Below are 15,644 nucleotides of genomic sequence, written 5' to 3' on the forward strand. Positions count from 1 at the left end.
GGCTCCGCTGCCATATCTCAGGGGGTCTGGAATCCACCCTCTAACTGCCCCCCTCGTATAGATGGAGAAACTGAGGCCGTGAGGGGAGAAGGGCTTGCTGAGGTCACAGAGGGAAGTGGTGGCACAGGGCTCGGGCGCCTGGGGCAGTGGTGCTCGCCCCGCCCAGTCTGCCCTTTGCCTAACAGCTCCCCCCTCCTTACCAGCTTCCGCAGAGTCTGCATCCGCTCCCTCGAGTCTTCAATGCGATTGGCCTCGATGAAGTCATTGTATTTGTCTAGAACACAGTGAGAACTCTTTAGAGAGGTGGGCCTCCAGGCTGACGAGGCCCTGCCGGGAGGTCAGTGTTTTGTGCCAAGGCCGTTCCAGTTTTGGGGGGGAATCTGTGGCCTTGTGTTCATGTGACCAAACCCACCACAGCTGCCCTCAGGTGCGCACCTGACCTGGGATAGCCCAGGTAAGTTCGTTTGGGAAGAAATAAGACCTCAGCTGCCTGCTGATCCTGGAAAAGGGGTCCCTGCCCCAGCCTCCAGGACAAGGACACCACAAGGTTGGAAGAGAAACGAGAAGGTTACCTAGAAAGAGGGAGGGGTCTTTCAGCCTCCAAATACCCCTCCCCCTCTGTGTCAGCGTTCCCCCAACTCCCTTCAGAAAAAGTCCATGGGGAACTTTAAAAAATGGGATGTTTTTTAAAGAATGGAAGAATGATGAGGGAGGATTTGCCCTGTTAGGTACTGAAATATACTAAAAAGATAGCACAGCTAAGGCAGGTGATGAAGGATCAGGACAGATAAAGGCAGCACTTCAAGTCAGTTATCTTGTTGGGAAAATAAATCCATTTCTAGCTCACATAATACACGAACAAATTCAATTGCATGACAGAGCCGAAAACAAAAGTTATTAAAATATTGGGGAAAAATAAGAAAATACTTTTATAATCATAAGGCATTCTTAAACATGAGATAGACTCCATTAACGGTTAACAGCTTGACTACACATAAAATAACTGTTTTCAATTTCTATACTGAAAAGTTAAAAGGCAATGGCAGACCAAGAGCAAATATTTACAAAAACTAATAAAGGGTTAATATCCATAATGTACAAAGAGCTCATCTCCTACAAATCAATAGGAAAAAAGACCAAGAACCCAGTAGCAAAATGGGCACATAGTCTGAACGAGCAGCTACAGAGGAAACGGTACAGGCCAATAAACTAATGAAAAGATAGTTAATCTCTTAGTAATGACAGAAATGAAAATGGTAACAATAGTGAGATGCCGTGTTCTCTCTCCGATCAGCAAAAGTTTAAAATATTAATAACATCCAGTGTCGATGGGGATGTAGGGAAGCAAAATCTCTTACGCTGCTACTGGGAGTGTGAACTAGGGCCGCCTCCCCAGAATACAACTTGACTTTAGCTTTCAAAATGTTTTCCAGGACTTTAACCCAGCAATTCCATGTCTATGAATCCACCTCCAGGACACTGGCCCAGGTGTGCAGGAACGTAGTCAAGGAAAGTCACTGTAACACGTTTCGAAATAGCAAAAATGCAAAGACAACCTAAATACCCAGCAGTAGGGGAGTGATTAGACAAATTATAGTCTATTCAGGCTATGAAAAACTATGTGGTTGGTTTAAAGAAGAATGAGGTAGAGCTCTTTGTACTGACACGAATGAATCTCAAAATTATAAGCCTCCTTCTGTTAAGAACTCAAGCAGTGGTGTGCTGGAGCCGCTCGCTCGCGTGGGCTCCTGACAACCAGTTGTGTTTGTCTTTCATGTTGGTGATAGCAAATTGGGAGCTTGAAATAAGCCGTGGTGGGAGTATTTATACCATGGAAACTGGAAAATGCTACACATCACGGCTTTTTTCCCTTGAGAGCCAGATGTGAGACATTTACCAGTGCGCCACTGAACCCGCCCAACTTCAAGCCCTACATATGCGTGTGTATCTTTGTCACACGTGTAAGAGGGTCTGGAAGGAAACGCAATGCACTGTTAATAAGCAGCTCAGCAAATAGTCAAGCGCTGGGCTCTGGAGCCAGATGCCTGGGGCTGAACCCTGGCTCTGACACTTACAACCTCTGTGACCTTGGGCAAGTCACTTAACCTCTCTGTGCCGTAGTTTCCTCATCTACAGAGTGGAAATAATAGTACTACCTCATGGAGTTGTAGGGAGTAGTGCCTGGCACATAGTAAATGCTCAGAAAGTGTTAGGATAACCTCTGCGGGCAGGGAGTGGGAGGATGACAGGGGCCCTTGCATTTACTTGATTTCGTATCTGTACTACCTAAGTTTTTTACAAGTGTGTGTTTCTTTTGTATTAAAACAAAAACCCCAAAAGTAAAACCAACACACCCAATTTAAAAAGTGGTCAGGATGCAGCATAGACAGGTATCCTCCCATCCTCCCATCCTCCTCCCATCCTCCACTTCCACCTCCTACTCACCATCAGTGAAAAGAGGCTCAGGTAGCTTTCGGAAGAAGGACTTGAGCAGGCTGCTGATCACGTTGAGGTCTTGCCAGCGCTGCGGAGGGGGCAATGACGTCAGGCCACAGGTAGGGCCCTCCCCAGGTGCCCAAACCCGCATGCCCCCAGGTTCAGAGCCAGCCAGGCCCCGCCCAGGTGCCCACACCTCCATGCCGGTCCAGCCCTAGAGCCCAGTCCGGCCCGGCTCGGGCCCTCCCTGGGATCCACTCATAGCCAGCTCTCCCCAGACCAGGGCTGTCTGGGCTAAGAAGACTCATCACAGTAGGACAGAGTCCCCAGCTAGGTCCTAGCCCCTCCACCACCTGGCCCCAGTACCCCCCTGCTCCAGCCAGCCCAGTGGGCTCGGACATTCGTCCACGCAGAGAAAGGAGCAGGTCCCTTCCCTGGTGCAGGCACTGTGGGGGACAGAGGTGAGCAAAACCCATCCCCACACGAGCCTGCCCACTGGACCTCCATTAGGCCTGCTGGTGCCAACTCCTGCTTCCCAGCGCCCCCCACTCAGGGGAGACATCCTCGGACCCCTCTCCTCATCCATGACACAGCTCACGTGCATGCCTGGTGGCTTCCTGTCTCGGGCCCTTTGCACTGGCTGGTTCCCTCCACTAGAACTCGCCTCCCCCTGCCCTTCACATGACTGGCTCCTCCCGAATCTAAACATCTTCGGAGAGGCCTCCCCTGACTTGACCATCGCAGCACAGCCGCCATCACCATCTGTAGCACAGCCCTGACGTTTTTTTCTCCTGTGGCACTTACCACAGTTGATCATTACTGTATGCATTAGTTTCCTTGTTCCTGCCTGTTCCCCTGGCGGATCTGTAAGCCACATGAGGGGCAGGGATCTTGTCTGTTTTATTCCCACTGCGTTCCTATCACCTAGCCAGCCCTATTAGCCTGGCACTTAAATGGTCTAAATCATGAATTCTCAACCAGGGCGACTCAGCCCCCCAGGGACGTTTAGCAGTGTGTGGAACCGTTTGGTTTTCACAAGCGGGGGGTGCCACTGGCATCTAGTGGACAGAGGCCAGGGATACTTCTAAACTTCCTCCAGTGCACAGGATAACCTCCCACAAAAAAGAATTATTCTGCCCAAAGGGTCAAGGTTGAGAAACTCTGATCTAAATAAATGGTTGTTGAATACAAGAATGAATAAAGAATGGCCGGGTCAGTGTCTCTCCTGTCCACCAGGGGGCACCATCAGCCTGCACAAAGTCAAGGATAACTCAAAAGAAACTGCTCAGAATAACTCATGTCCAGAAAGCAACAGAATACCCCCAACAAAGACACACAACTCAACAATACACACACTCATTACCATGGGTCCACAGCTTAATGCCAAACCATCCATAGGCTCAATGGGAACGCTTAACTTCTAGCACTCCCCATGACAAATGACACAAACTGATGTCTGAGACAAAATCACACACCCAACACACACGGCACGGCCCCACCCTGGTCCCTCTTCTCCCTGGATGAGGCCCAGCTAATGTGCACACCCAGTGTGGGCTCCTTCCCACCTCCCTCCACTGCCTCCTGGCCCTGATGTGTGGGCTCTTCTCATCTCCCAGCTGCCAAACCCAAGGCCTTGCCCTGTCCTTCTATTTTTCTTTCCCCCCATTGGAGAAAAATTTATCAAGGCTAAAGACTGGAAACAACTGAAATGCTTAACTACTAAAGAATACATAAATTATTTGTGGAATATCTATACCATGAAATAAAAAGAGCAATAAAAAATATATGAACTCTAGATTTTTCAATAAAAGATGAATTTCACAAACAAATTATGGATGGTGATAATGCCGTTTTTGTTGTTGTTTTGTTGTTGTTACTTACTCCACCTTTATTGAGGTATAATTAACAGATAAAAATTGTATATATTTAAGATATACAATGTGATTGATTTGATAAATCTCTACACTGTGTAATGATTCACACAATCAAGCAGATTAAAACACTTATCACCTCACATAGTTACCTTTTACTTTGTGGTGGGAATACTTAAGGTCTAATAACTTAGCAAATTTCAGGTATACAATATTTAATTATAGTCACCATGCTGTACATTAGATCCCAGAATTGCCCTGTCCCTCTTGACCCCTCCTATGCCTAAGCATCTGCACCCCCATCCCCAGCCTCACCTGAGCTGCCCTCTCCTTCTGTCCCACTCAGAGCCTGGCCCTTGCAGTCCCCATGCCCACCCTTTCCCCAGACGGCAGCTCCCTCCGTCGTCTCACCTCTGTGCCCCAGCGTGACCCCACACCCACTCCCCAATTCACCCTCGGTCTAGTGCCTGATTATGCATCACCCCCATGTGGGTGACTTACCACCACTCCAAGTCCAATGCGGTCCCTACCTGACACATCCTCCCTCTCCTGCCCTACTCCCCAGGTCTGCCAGGGACAGATACCACCAGTCTGCAGCTCAAAGTTTTGGCTCTTTCCTACCTCTCCTTCCTCCCTCTCATGCAGCCAACTCCTAGAGCTGCTCCCATCCTCCTTACCCCCTCCCCCTGGGACCACCAAGACCTCCTGACCCCTCCCACAATATCAGTAATTTCTTCCCTAGATGCCCTGCTCTGGGCCTCCCTCGTTCGTGTCCATTAGGCATAAGCTAAAGCACTACTTTCTCAAACCCTACTCTCATTTATGCCTCCCCAGCTGAAGAACCATCAAAGGCTCCCTATTGTCCATTGGCTCAAGGTCAAAGGCTTTAGTGAAGCCATCAAAAGCCCTCTGTCCCCTGCCCTGGGCCTCACCCTCTCCACTGCCAAGCCCAGGAGGTGGGTCCATTCTCTGTCCTGACACTCAGACCCTTCTCTGGGATTTTGGAAAATGCCATCACCCACTGCCTGGACTGCCTTCCTATTCACCTGCCCCTTCCTATTCATCCTTCAAAGATTCAAACACCTGCTCCAGTCCCCAGCATCCTCTCCTTCCTCATCAAACAATCTGGTCCTTGATGAGAACCAGCTTTTTCTCTTGTCCACTATTTCACACGTACTCATCTTGTCTCCCTAGCTCCTTCCCAAGGACAGGAAGACTATCTTACATTTTCACATACAGCTTCAGAGTACTGTTGACTCATGGGACTTCACTGTCCAGATCCATGGTTTTGCAAAACATCTTTTCCAGCAGAGCGCTTTTTGTCAAGTGAAATGATACGTGAAAACCCAATATGAAAAAAACCAACATAAAAAAGCAGACAGAGCAAAGCAGGTTACTCTAGTTCAAGTAAGGATGGGGGGTCCTGGCCTCCCACAGCACCTCTGGGGAACCTTAGGGTTCTGGGAAACACTGGCCCTGCTGCAAACTCTTTTTTTTAATTGAAATATTTATTTGGATATTTTCCCCAGTTTTACTGAGATATAACTGACATATAACCTGCTGCAAACTCTTTTTTTTTTTTGGCTTAAACAACAGACATTTCTTTTCTCACAACTCTGGAGGCTGGGAAATCTAAGAACAAGGTGCCGACCCATTCAGTTTTTGATGAGGGCTCCCTTCCTGGTTTGCAGGCAGTCACCTTCCTGCTGGGACCTTACAAGATGGAGCAGGTGAGGCAGGGAGCTCTCTGGTGTCTCCTTTCACAAGGACACTAATCCTATCGTACCAGGGCCCTGACTTTATGACTTCATTTAACCTTAATTACCTCCTAAATCGGCCCTATCTCCAAATACACTCATCTTGGGAGTTAGGGCTTCAACGTATAAATTTTGGGAGGACACGATTCAGTTCACAGCACAAGAGAAAGAGGAGATGATTGTTAGAGCAGAATTCTGGAGGAATCCAGAATTCTCCAAAAGAGGATTGTGAACACTGTTTAAAGATATTAACATTTCTCTCTATAGCAGAAATGACGAGTTGTAGTGAAAGTACGGAAACATTTTTAGACAGGACAGACATTTCAGGAGTCTGCATTAGACGGCCTAGATCTTCTTTGGAATGCTGCACTCTACCTCCTTGGTCTGCTGTTATCCACTTTTCAGAGTTATTTGATAGTTACTTTCTATATTCTGTCCAGGATTTTTAGATGTAATCAGTAGGAAAGATTGGACAGAGTGTGCTTTCTCTATCTTAACTGGAACCAGAGCCCCAGTATGTAATTTTTTTTCCTGCTCTAAACACATCTTTTTTTTAAATTGAGGTCTAGTTGATGTACAGTATAAGTTTCAGGGGTACAGCATAGTGATTCACAATTTTTAAAGGTTATATTCCATTTATAGTTACTATAACCTGCTGCAAACTCTTGTGTGGTTGTCAGATCCCTTCACGAGCTGCTCTTGTCTCATCTGATCAGCCACCCACGTTGCTGGCCGCTCCAGCAAACACCATACACTCCCCTTCTAACCAGGTGTCTGCAAACCTCGGACTGTAGGTCAAATCCAGCCAACGACCTGTTTTTGTGTGGCCCTTGAGCTAAGAATGGGTTTTGCATCTTTAAAAGATTGTGAAGAAAAAGAAGGAAGAGAAGGAAGAGGATAAGGAAGAGGAGGGTTTGCAACAGACCATGTGGTAACCAAAGTCTGGAATACTTGCTACCTGGCCCTTGACAGAGAAGGTATGGTGACTGCCGGCAAACCTTAGGGGCCCACGCCTTTCCCCAGGCTGTTCCCTCTGCCTGGAGTGCCCTTTCCTGGCTTTTGCTGGCTTTTCATGGACTCTATTCATCCTCAAGGCCCAAAAAACTGTCACCTGCCAGCCTCTGTCTCCGGGCTCTCAGGCCATGGCTGCAGCTGGGGTGATGCCCTTCCCCACGGCTGGCCTGCAAAGGCAAGTTGCGTCTTGCCCACCTTGGGGCCCTGACCCAGTGCCAGGCACACCACAGGGTACAATGAACACAACAGACACCACCACATTGGCCCCCCTTCCATAGACCGACGCCCCCCAGTCGCACTCACCTCATCCTGCAGGTTGATGTCCCCGGGGCCACGGTTGAGCTGCTCCTGCAGGCTGGACACCACTGCGTTGTTGCCTGGCACCCGGTAAATGCCCGTGGACTCCAGCCCCCGTGCCTCCACAATGCGACAGCATGCAGCCACGATCAGGGGGACACGCTGGGGACACAGCAGGGCAGGGGCGTTAGGAAGAGTAAGAACAGCATTCTCTGGGAGAAAATACTTGCAAATGATATGACCGACTAATAAGGGGTTAATAGCCAACATACATAAACAGCTCATACAACTCAACATCAAAAATACAAATGACCTGGGAATTCCCTGGCGGTCCAGTGGTTAGGACTCTGCACTTCCACTGCTGGGGGCCAGGTTCGATCCCTGGTCAGGGAACTAAGATCCCACAAGCCGCGAGACACGGCCAAAAAAAAAAAAAAAACAATACAAAGACCCGATTAAAAAAATGGGCAGAAGAACTGAATAGACATTTTTCCAAAGAGGAAATGCAGATGGCCAAGAGGCACATGAAAAGATGCTCAACATCGCCAGTCATCAGGGAAATGCAAATCAAAACCACAATGAGATACCAGTTCACACCTGTCAGAATGTCTGTCATCAAAAAGACCACAAATAACAAATGTTGGCGAGGATGTGGAGAAAAGGGAACCCTCGTACACTGTTGGTGGGAATGTAAATTGGTGCAGCCACTGTGGAAAACAGTATGGAGGTTTCTCAAAAAAACTAAAAATAGAGCTACCATATGACCCAGCAATTCCACTCCTCGGTATATATCCCAAAAAAACAAAAACACTAATTCGAAAAGATACATGCACCCCAGTGTTCACAGCAATATTATTTACAATTGCCAAGATATGGAAGCAAACTAAATGTCCATCAAAGATGAATGGATAGGGCTTCCCTGGTGGCGCAGTGGTTGAGAATCTGCCTGCTAATGCAGGGGACACGGGTTCGGGCCCTGGTCTGGGAAGATCCCACATGCCACGGAGCAGCTGGGCCCGTGAGCCACAACTACTGAGCCTGCGCGTCTGGAGCCTGTGCCCCGCAATGGGAGGGGCCGCGATAGCGAAAGGCCCGCGCACCGCGATGAAGAGCGGTCCCTGCACCGCGATGAAGAGTGGCCCCCGCTTGCCGTAACCAGAGAAAGCCCTCGCACGAACCGAAGACCCAACACAGCCAAAAATAAATAAATAAATAAATAAAGTAGCTATAAAAAATTAAAAAAAAAAAAGATGAATGGATAAAGGAGATGTGATGTATATAGATATCTATCTATCTATCTATCTATATATATATATATATATATATATACAATGGAATACTACTCAGTCATAAAAAAGAATGAAATTTTGCCATTTGCAGCAACATGGATGGACTTGGAGGGCATTATGCTACGTGAAATTAAGTCAGAGAGAAAAAGACAAACACTGTATGATATCATTTATATGTGGAATCTAAAAAATAAAACAAACTAGTGAATATAACAAAAAAGAAGCAGACTCACAGATATAGAGAACAAACTAGTGGTTATCAGTAGGGAGAGGAAAGAGGGGAGGGGAAGCATAGGGCTAGGGAATTAAGAGGTACAAACTATTAGGCAGAAAATAAGCTACAAGGATATACTGTACAACACAGGGAATACAGCCAATATTTTATAATAACTATAAATGGAGTATAACCTTTAAAAACTGTGAATCACTACATTGTACACCTGTAACCTATATAATATTGTACAGCAACTACAGTTCAATAAAAGAAAAAAAGAACAGCATTCTCCACCAGTGGGCCAGAGGTAGGGAGGACAAGATGGGGGCAGTGCAAGGCCAGAACCCCAGGGGTTCTGGTGGTTACTAAGGCTCTCACTGTCTCCGGTCTGGAAGCAGAAATTGCACCAAAGCCTCGCCATGATCTAAGAAGGAGCACCAGCTGGGAGTCAGGGATTGTGGGCTCTGTCTCAACTCTGCTGCTCCCTCGCAGGGCTGCTTCCCCAGCTGTGTCTGTAACACGCGGTGGAGAGCTGGTTCCAAAGTCCCTTGCAGCTCTGACCCTCTGTGCCTCGGTCTCCCCACTTCCCTGCTGGCTCTGGAGCACGGCGGGAACCCACCTGGTTCTCTGTGGCTGGCTGGCACTCCTCCAGTCGGACCCCAAATGCCCTGGGGGCTGCCTTCTTGTTCTTCTTGATGATGTTGATGCCCCAGGGGGTTCTGGGGGTGGAGACACTGTCATCTGGGGTTGGGGAGGGCAGAGAGAGGCAGGGTGAGCTGGGGGCCCGGGGAGGGCCAGCCACCACACTAGGTCACACACACTCACACACCACATTCACACACTGGACGTATGGGGACTCCGTCAGAGAAGCAACCGGGGTGCTGAGGGCTGATGGCAAATTATAATATCCCAGCAGAGAAGGCCGAAGAGATGAGGGTGTCTACCCTGGAGGAGAGAGGCCTCAGAGTGATATAAGGACTTCTGTATGGCTGAAACAACAAGGTGGGAGCCATAGATTCTGGTATAACCGAAGGAAGAACTTTCTAATGGCCAAAAGTGTGTGAAGATGGAAAAGGCCACCTGCAGACAGGATGAGGCTCCTGATCCTGAAGGGACACAAGGAGAGACTGGAGGACCACACAGCTGGGATGTCATGGAGGGAAATCAGGCTCCGGGCCCTTCCGGCCCTGAGACCCTCAGGGCCCCGGGACCCTCACAGGCATGCACACGTGGGCAGACACACGAGGATAACCGTGGCCCACAGCTACAGGCACACACACCGCCTAACACACACACACAGGCCCTCCGCTCCCATGCAGACCCACAGGCTGACCCCCCCTCCCCACGCGTGGGTGCACAGCACCCCCTTAGCAGCCACCTTCCTACCCTTGCTCCCTGCAGGCTGGTCCTGAGTCCTGAGGCCACGTGCCGTACTCTGTTTGAGGAACTCAGACTTGAGGCCCCCCAGGCCACGAGAGCCTTTGGGGGAGGAATCAGCTTTGGGCCCAGAGCTATGGCTGTGTGGGAAGAGGGGAGAGGTCTTCACTGGGGTGACCCAGCATGCCACCTGCCCTGGCCTCCCACCTCTTTGGACCTCCCCTCCAGCCCCTCCATGCCCTTCTGGGGACTGGAGGCCTCAATGCCCCTGCCACCCTCCCTGCCCCCAGCAGAGGGCAATTCTGGGGCCACCCTCAGGTCTGAAGGTGGGCCAGGAGGACGACCTCTGCCCAAGGTGTCTCCCACCCCGTGGCCAGGACCGCTCCATGAGGGCTGGGCCTCACCTCACTTTGCGATAATCATTAAGCTTCTTGCTGATCAGAGCTTGGTTGGCACAGCCGGGGTCCTGGAGGAGGGGGAAGAGAAAGCAGACCCCATCAGTGCCCATGGTCAGCCCACCCAAGGCTTCTCCCTGGCCCCTGCCTCGGCCTCGCCTCCCCTCTCCTCCACCTGCCAGCTGAAGGGTACAGACCCTGGAGCGAGAAAGACCAGGGCTGGACTCCCGAGCACCCCCTCACCAGCTATGTGACCTTGGGTAATCCCTTAGCCTCTCTGAGCCTCAGTCTGCTTAGCAGTAACACGGGGAGACAACATGGCAACCTCAGGGTCAGGGTGCGGAATTATGCACGTAGCACTCATCAGAGTCCTGGCAAGGCACAGATGAGGTGCCCCATGAAGGGCAGCTATTGCAATAATGAAGGTGACTTGGGACCCTCAGATAGTGCCTGTCGGGGACAGCCCAGCCAGTCCCCCCAGAAAAAGGCCCCATATTTCTCGTGCTTTCCTCCTTGCAGTGAGGAACGACAATGTCCTGGGGAGGCAGAGCCTGGTTCAGTGAGATGGTGTCCTCAGCGTGCCCTAGCACCCCTCTACCTGTGGCCAGAGCAGTTGCACGTCTGGACCAGGGCCCAAGCCACACCATCCTCTTGGCAGAGACCAGCCGCCAAGCCCAGGACCCCCACATAACTCTGTGCAGGTGTGCAGAGGCACCTGGTGGAGGGGGTGGGCGGAGGCAGAAAGCCCAGCCCAGGCTCCTAGTGTGCAGCTGCAGCTGCCCAGGAGGGGGCGCCATTTAAAAATGCTCCTGGAGTCCCTGCCAAAGCCCTTGGCTCAGCCCCTGCTGCCTGCTGCCAAAGGCCAATCCTCTTGGCCTCCTCCCAAGGTCAATGTGTTTGTGCCCCTGCAGACAGGCCAGCCCTGTCAGAGGGGCCAGCCACAGTTTTGGCCCGGGGGCACCCCTTTCTGTAATAATTCCATAGGAGACCCCCACCTCCCAAACCTCCAGCAAGAGGCTGAGGTTGGCCGGGAGCTGACCTCTCTGTGCCAGAGCCTGCCCAAGGCAGTCATAACGATGATGATAATAATTACTGTCATTCCTACAGCTATTATTGTTCCTGCCAGTCATGGAACACCAAAGACGCCAGGTCCTCTGTGAGCCACTGCCCCAGGCATCGTCTCTTCACACCAAACCCTTGGAGGGCACAGTTGCAAGGTGTGTACTCCTGTCAGCCCATTTTATGCAGGAGGGGACTGAGGCTCAGAGCGGTGAAGGGAGGATGCCGGCAGGTGAGAGGCGCCCGGGGCCTGCCCTGCCCTCCCTGGCCCGGCTGGGGCCGGGCGGGGCCCTCACCTCGCCCTCGGCCCTGCTGTTCTCTCGGATCGCTCTGATCCAGCCCAGCATGTCATCCCGGTCCTCAGCCTGAAAGAGATATTCACAGAAGTCAGCGGTGGTCAGCCGGAACACGTGCCTCCTCTTGGTCTCGCTGTAGGAGATGTCCACCAGGCAGGAGCCGATGCAGACGGGCGCCGCCTCGTCCTCACCTGCGACGGCCGCCGCCGCCCCCGCCGCCGCCGGCCCGGGCTCCCGCCGCTCCTTGCTCAGCGAGAGCGAGCGCGCCCGCAGCGCGGCGTACACCCGCTTCCACTGGCGCAGGCCGCCGCCCGCTTTCTGCAGGGAGACACGGGGAGAGGGGGAGAGAGGGGAGGGGGAGGGGGTGAGAGGCCAGGCCTGCCCTCCTCCCCGCCCCCAGAGCCCAAGGGGGGCCCTAGGCGAGGCAGACAGTGGACAGCAAGTGGGGACCCCACCCCACTGGCCGCCGGGAGCCCCCTGCTCCACTCCCGCCGGCACCTGGGGCAGCCTCCTGCCCACAGTCCCCCAAGTCTCTCTGCCCCTCACCGGCCTGGACACCTGTACCCATAGTTCTCAGTCCCCGCAGAGGGTCCCCAACCTTCTCTTTAACGCTCCTCTGCCGTTGGCAATGCCCTAGAGAACCAGCAGGGGGCTCCACAGGGCAATCGGGCCCCCCACCAAACATGACCCACCTTACATAAAATCCTGCTAAGCCATTCCTGGTCTACATACTGCTTCCCTCCGGGCAAAGCTAGTCAAAAGTTGTCAACCACACTTGCTCTCCCCGCTTCTTTGCCTCGCACTCAAGACTCCACTCAGTATCCCCTTCCTGGGAAGCTGCTCGCCAGGTCACCCAGCCGCCATGTTGCCAAAGCCAGTGGCAGCATCTGGGCACTTCTCAGCCCTTTGCTTAGCCTCTTGGTGGCATATGACCCAGCTAGCGGTCACTTCTTCCCTCTCCAAACTCTCTCTTGGCACCCAGGACCCTATGGTTCGTGGTTTTCCTCCTAACTCCGCTGGCTCCTTCTCTGGTCCCCTCTACCCAACATCCTCTACACCAGTGGTTCTCAACCAGGGCGAAGAGCCGCCAGGGGACATTTGTCTGAAGGCATTTTCAGTTGTCGCACCTGGGGAAATGCTATGGCATCTAGTGGGTAGAGGCCAAGGATGCTGCTAAACATGTCGGATGCCCAGGACAGCCCCACAGCAAAGAATCATCTGGTCCAAAATGTCAACCGTGCTGAGGCTGACAGTGCCTTCCCTAAAGGAAGGGGAGCTCCAGAACTTTGTCCTCGGCCCTCCTCCTCCTGCATGCCTCCCCCATGACGCCATCCACACCCATGGCTTTCAATCTTGTCTGTCTGCTGATGGTGATGTCCAGATGTACCCCTGGCCCAGCATCTCCCCTGAGCCACACTCCGGTACCTCCAACTGTCTGCTCAGTGTCTCCATTTGCATGTCCCATGGGCACTGCAGGTGCTGCTTGCTCACTATGGGGCCCTTGATTTTCACCATCAAACCTGTTCTCCACCCCCACCTCCATCTTTTCCAGCTCAGTAAATCCACCCAGTTGCCCAGAAACTTGGGAGCTGCCCTTGACTCCTCCTCGTTCTTCACCCTTGACATCCAACCCGTCAGGAAGTCACAACTGTTCTGCTTCCAAAATATCACCTGTCTCCATCTTTCCTGCCACCACCTTGCCCACACCATCAACACCTCTTGCCAGGACCACTGCACGAACCTTCCCAGGCTCCACTCTCCTTCCTGCAACCTGTTCTCCACGCAGCAGCTGCAGTGACCATTTGAAAATGTAAACGAAGTCCTGTCTCTCCCCTGCTTAGTGCCCTCTCATGGCTTCCCATCGCCCTTGGAATCATATCTAAGCTCTGTTGTGATCTGGTCCCTGCCTCTCCTAACCCATCCCTCTTTCTGTCTCACGATGTCGAGACACAGGGGGGTTTTCCAGTGAACAAGCCAAGCCTTTCCTTTCCCGGGGCCTTTGCACGTGCTATTCCTTCTGCCCAGAGCCCCTTCTCTTGCTTCTTCACGTGGCTGCTTCCTTCTCGCCCTTAAGGTCTGAGCTCAAGGTCATCAACATCACCTCCTCAGCGAGGCCGCCTCTAAGCATTTTTCCCCTAACGGCAGCTCCCCGCTTCCTCCAACTTAAAGGCAATCACATCACCCTGTTCATATTCCCTGATTGTCCACTGCAGTCTCAGGTTACTGGCTGTGGGTGGCTTTCTCCAGTATAGGGAAAGCTCCTGGCGCAGGGAGCTCGTCTGCCCTCTCACCTCCATACTCCAGGGCCTAGAGCCATGCTGGCACAGGGTAAGTGCTCATCAATATTTACTGAATAACTGAATTAATCGGCCTCGGAACACCCTGCAGGCGGGGGTTCCATCTCCCCCATCAGAGCAAGGGCTCCTTTCCTCTGGCTCACAGCCCACCTACGACTCCACACCCAGCCCAAGCTTCTATCTTCAGAGCAAACCAGATGAGGAGACTTCATGGCTGGCAGGTGAACACAGCCACATCCGGCCATGAACCCTGCCCATCATCACATACCTGCTGGACCCAGGCAGGGACGTTCAGAGCAGGAGACAGTAGGGCCCTCCAGGAGAAGTTTAGTGTCAGAGTGAGGTGGTGACAAGGGTGCCCCTTTGAGACTGAACCAGCTAGGTGACCTTGGATAAGTCAGGCCCCCTCCCCTAGCATCAGTATGCCCTACTGGAAAAAACGAGAGGTGAGCCAGCTGGTCTCCAAGTCGCATCCAGCTCAAATGCTGGGTCTGTGGCTGCAGGGACGGGTCATACCCACCCACCCCCTCCTCTGCCTGACAGTCAGTGGTCTCCAAAAGAGACTGGGAGCTGGGGGCGAGGAGAGACTGGACTTGCTGAAGCAGACAACATCTGGCTGGCGATCAGGACCCTGGACAGACCGAGAGACCAGATGGGAGTGGAAAGCCCTCTCCTTCAGAACCCGCCAGTGAGCAGGAAGGGGCCAGGTCCTCTCCCTGCCCAGGAAACACTGCGGCTGGGCTGCCAAAGGCCACCCAGAGGCGAGGGCAGGCTATGTGGCAGGCAGAAGTCAGCAGTTGTCACCAGGCCCTCCGAAGGGCTCAAGCCTTGGGCTGGAAGTCTTTGTCCACACCTGGCTCCTCCTCCTTGGTCTCCATCCCCCACTTCCCCCCGAGGCCCGGCCGTCTCTTGCTTTCTCCCCCAGTGTTCCCGCGCCCATGGCTGCAGGTGCTTGCGTCCTCTCTGATGGACAAATGCCCTCCCCAGGTGGACCTCCCTCCCAATGCCACACCCTCAGAGCCTCTGTTGCCAGGCCACCTCCACGGAAGTATGCGCCAGGGCCCTCGGACTCCATAGGCCCCAAAGGAACCTCTTGGCTTCCTCTCCCCAAACCTGCCCCTCCGGTGCCCTGTGGCTCCAAGAAGGGTCCCACCACTCACTGACCCCGCAGCCCAAGCTGGGACCCCAGGAACCTCCTCCATCCTCCCTCACCTCCCAGCCCTCAGCCCGCCCAGGCTTTCCTTACCCCTGAATCTCTCTAAGTTGTCCCCTCCCCTTGGTCCCACTCCCCTCGCTCACCTGGACAGCAGCAATGGCCTTGTCTCCTCCTGTCACAGATGCA

At 52.6% G+C, this 15,644-nt stretch overlaps 1 protein-coding gene across 8 annotated transcripts in view; it reads right to left on the bottom strand.

The window, feature by feature from the left end:
* Positions 1–15,644, bottom strand: part of ARHGAP23 (Rho GTPase activating protein 23) — an 81,805-nt gene that overhangs the window by 18,055 nt on the left and 48,106 nt on the right. For 7 of the 8 annotated variants that reach the window (XM_057535559.1, XM_057535558.1, XM_057535560.1 and 4 more), the window contains 7 exons: positions 12,006–12,323; positions 10,660–10,721; positions 10,265–10,395; positions 9,498–9,619; positions 7,382–7,537; positions 2,446–2,524; positions 201–274 (listed from right to left, as the gene is read on the bottom strand). In XM_057535559.1, coding sequence (XP_057391542.1) covers positions 201–274; positions 2,446–2,524; positions 7,382–7,537; positions 9,498–9,619; positions 10,265–10,395; positions 10,660–10,721; positions 12,006–12,323 — 942 coding nt within the window. The remainder of the gene's footprint in view (positions 1–200; positions 275–2,445; positions 2,525–7,381; positions 7,538–9,497; positions 9,620–10,264; positions 10,396–10,659; positions 10,722–12,005; positions 12,324–15,644) is intronic. The other variant, XM_057535561.1, reaches the window with a different exon arrangement.

This window comes from Balaenoptera acutorostrata, chromosome 20 (assembly GCF_949987535.1).
Source record: "Balaenoptera acutorostrata chromosome 20, mBalAcu1.1, whole genome shotgun sequence".
Classification (NCBI taxonomy): domain Eukaryota; kingdom Metazoa; phylum Chordata; class Mammalia; order Artiodactyla; family Balaenopteridae; genus Balaenoptera; species Balaenoptera acutorostrata.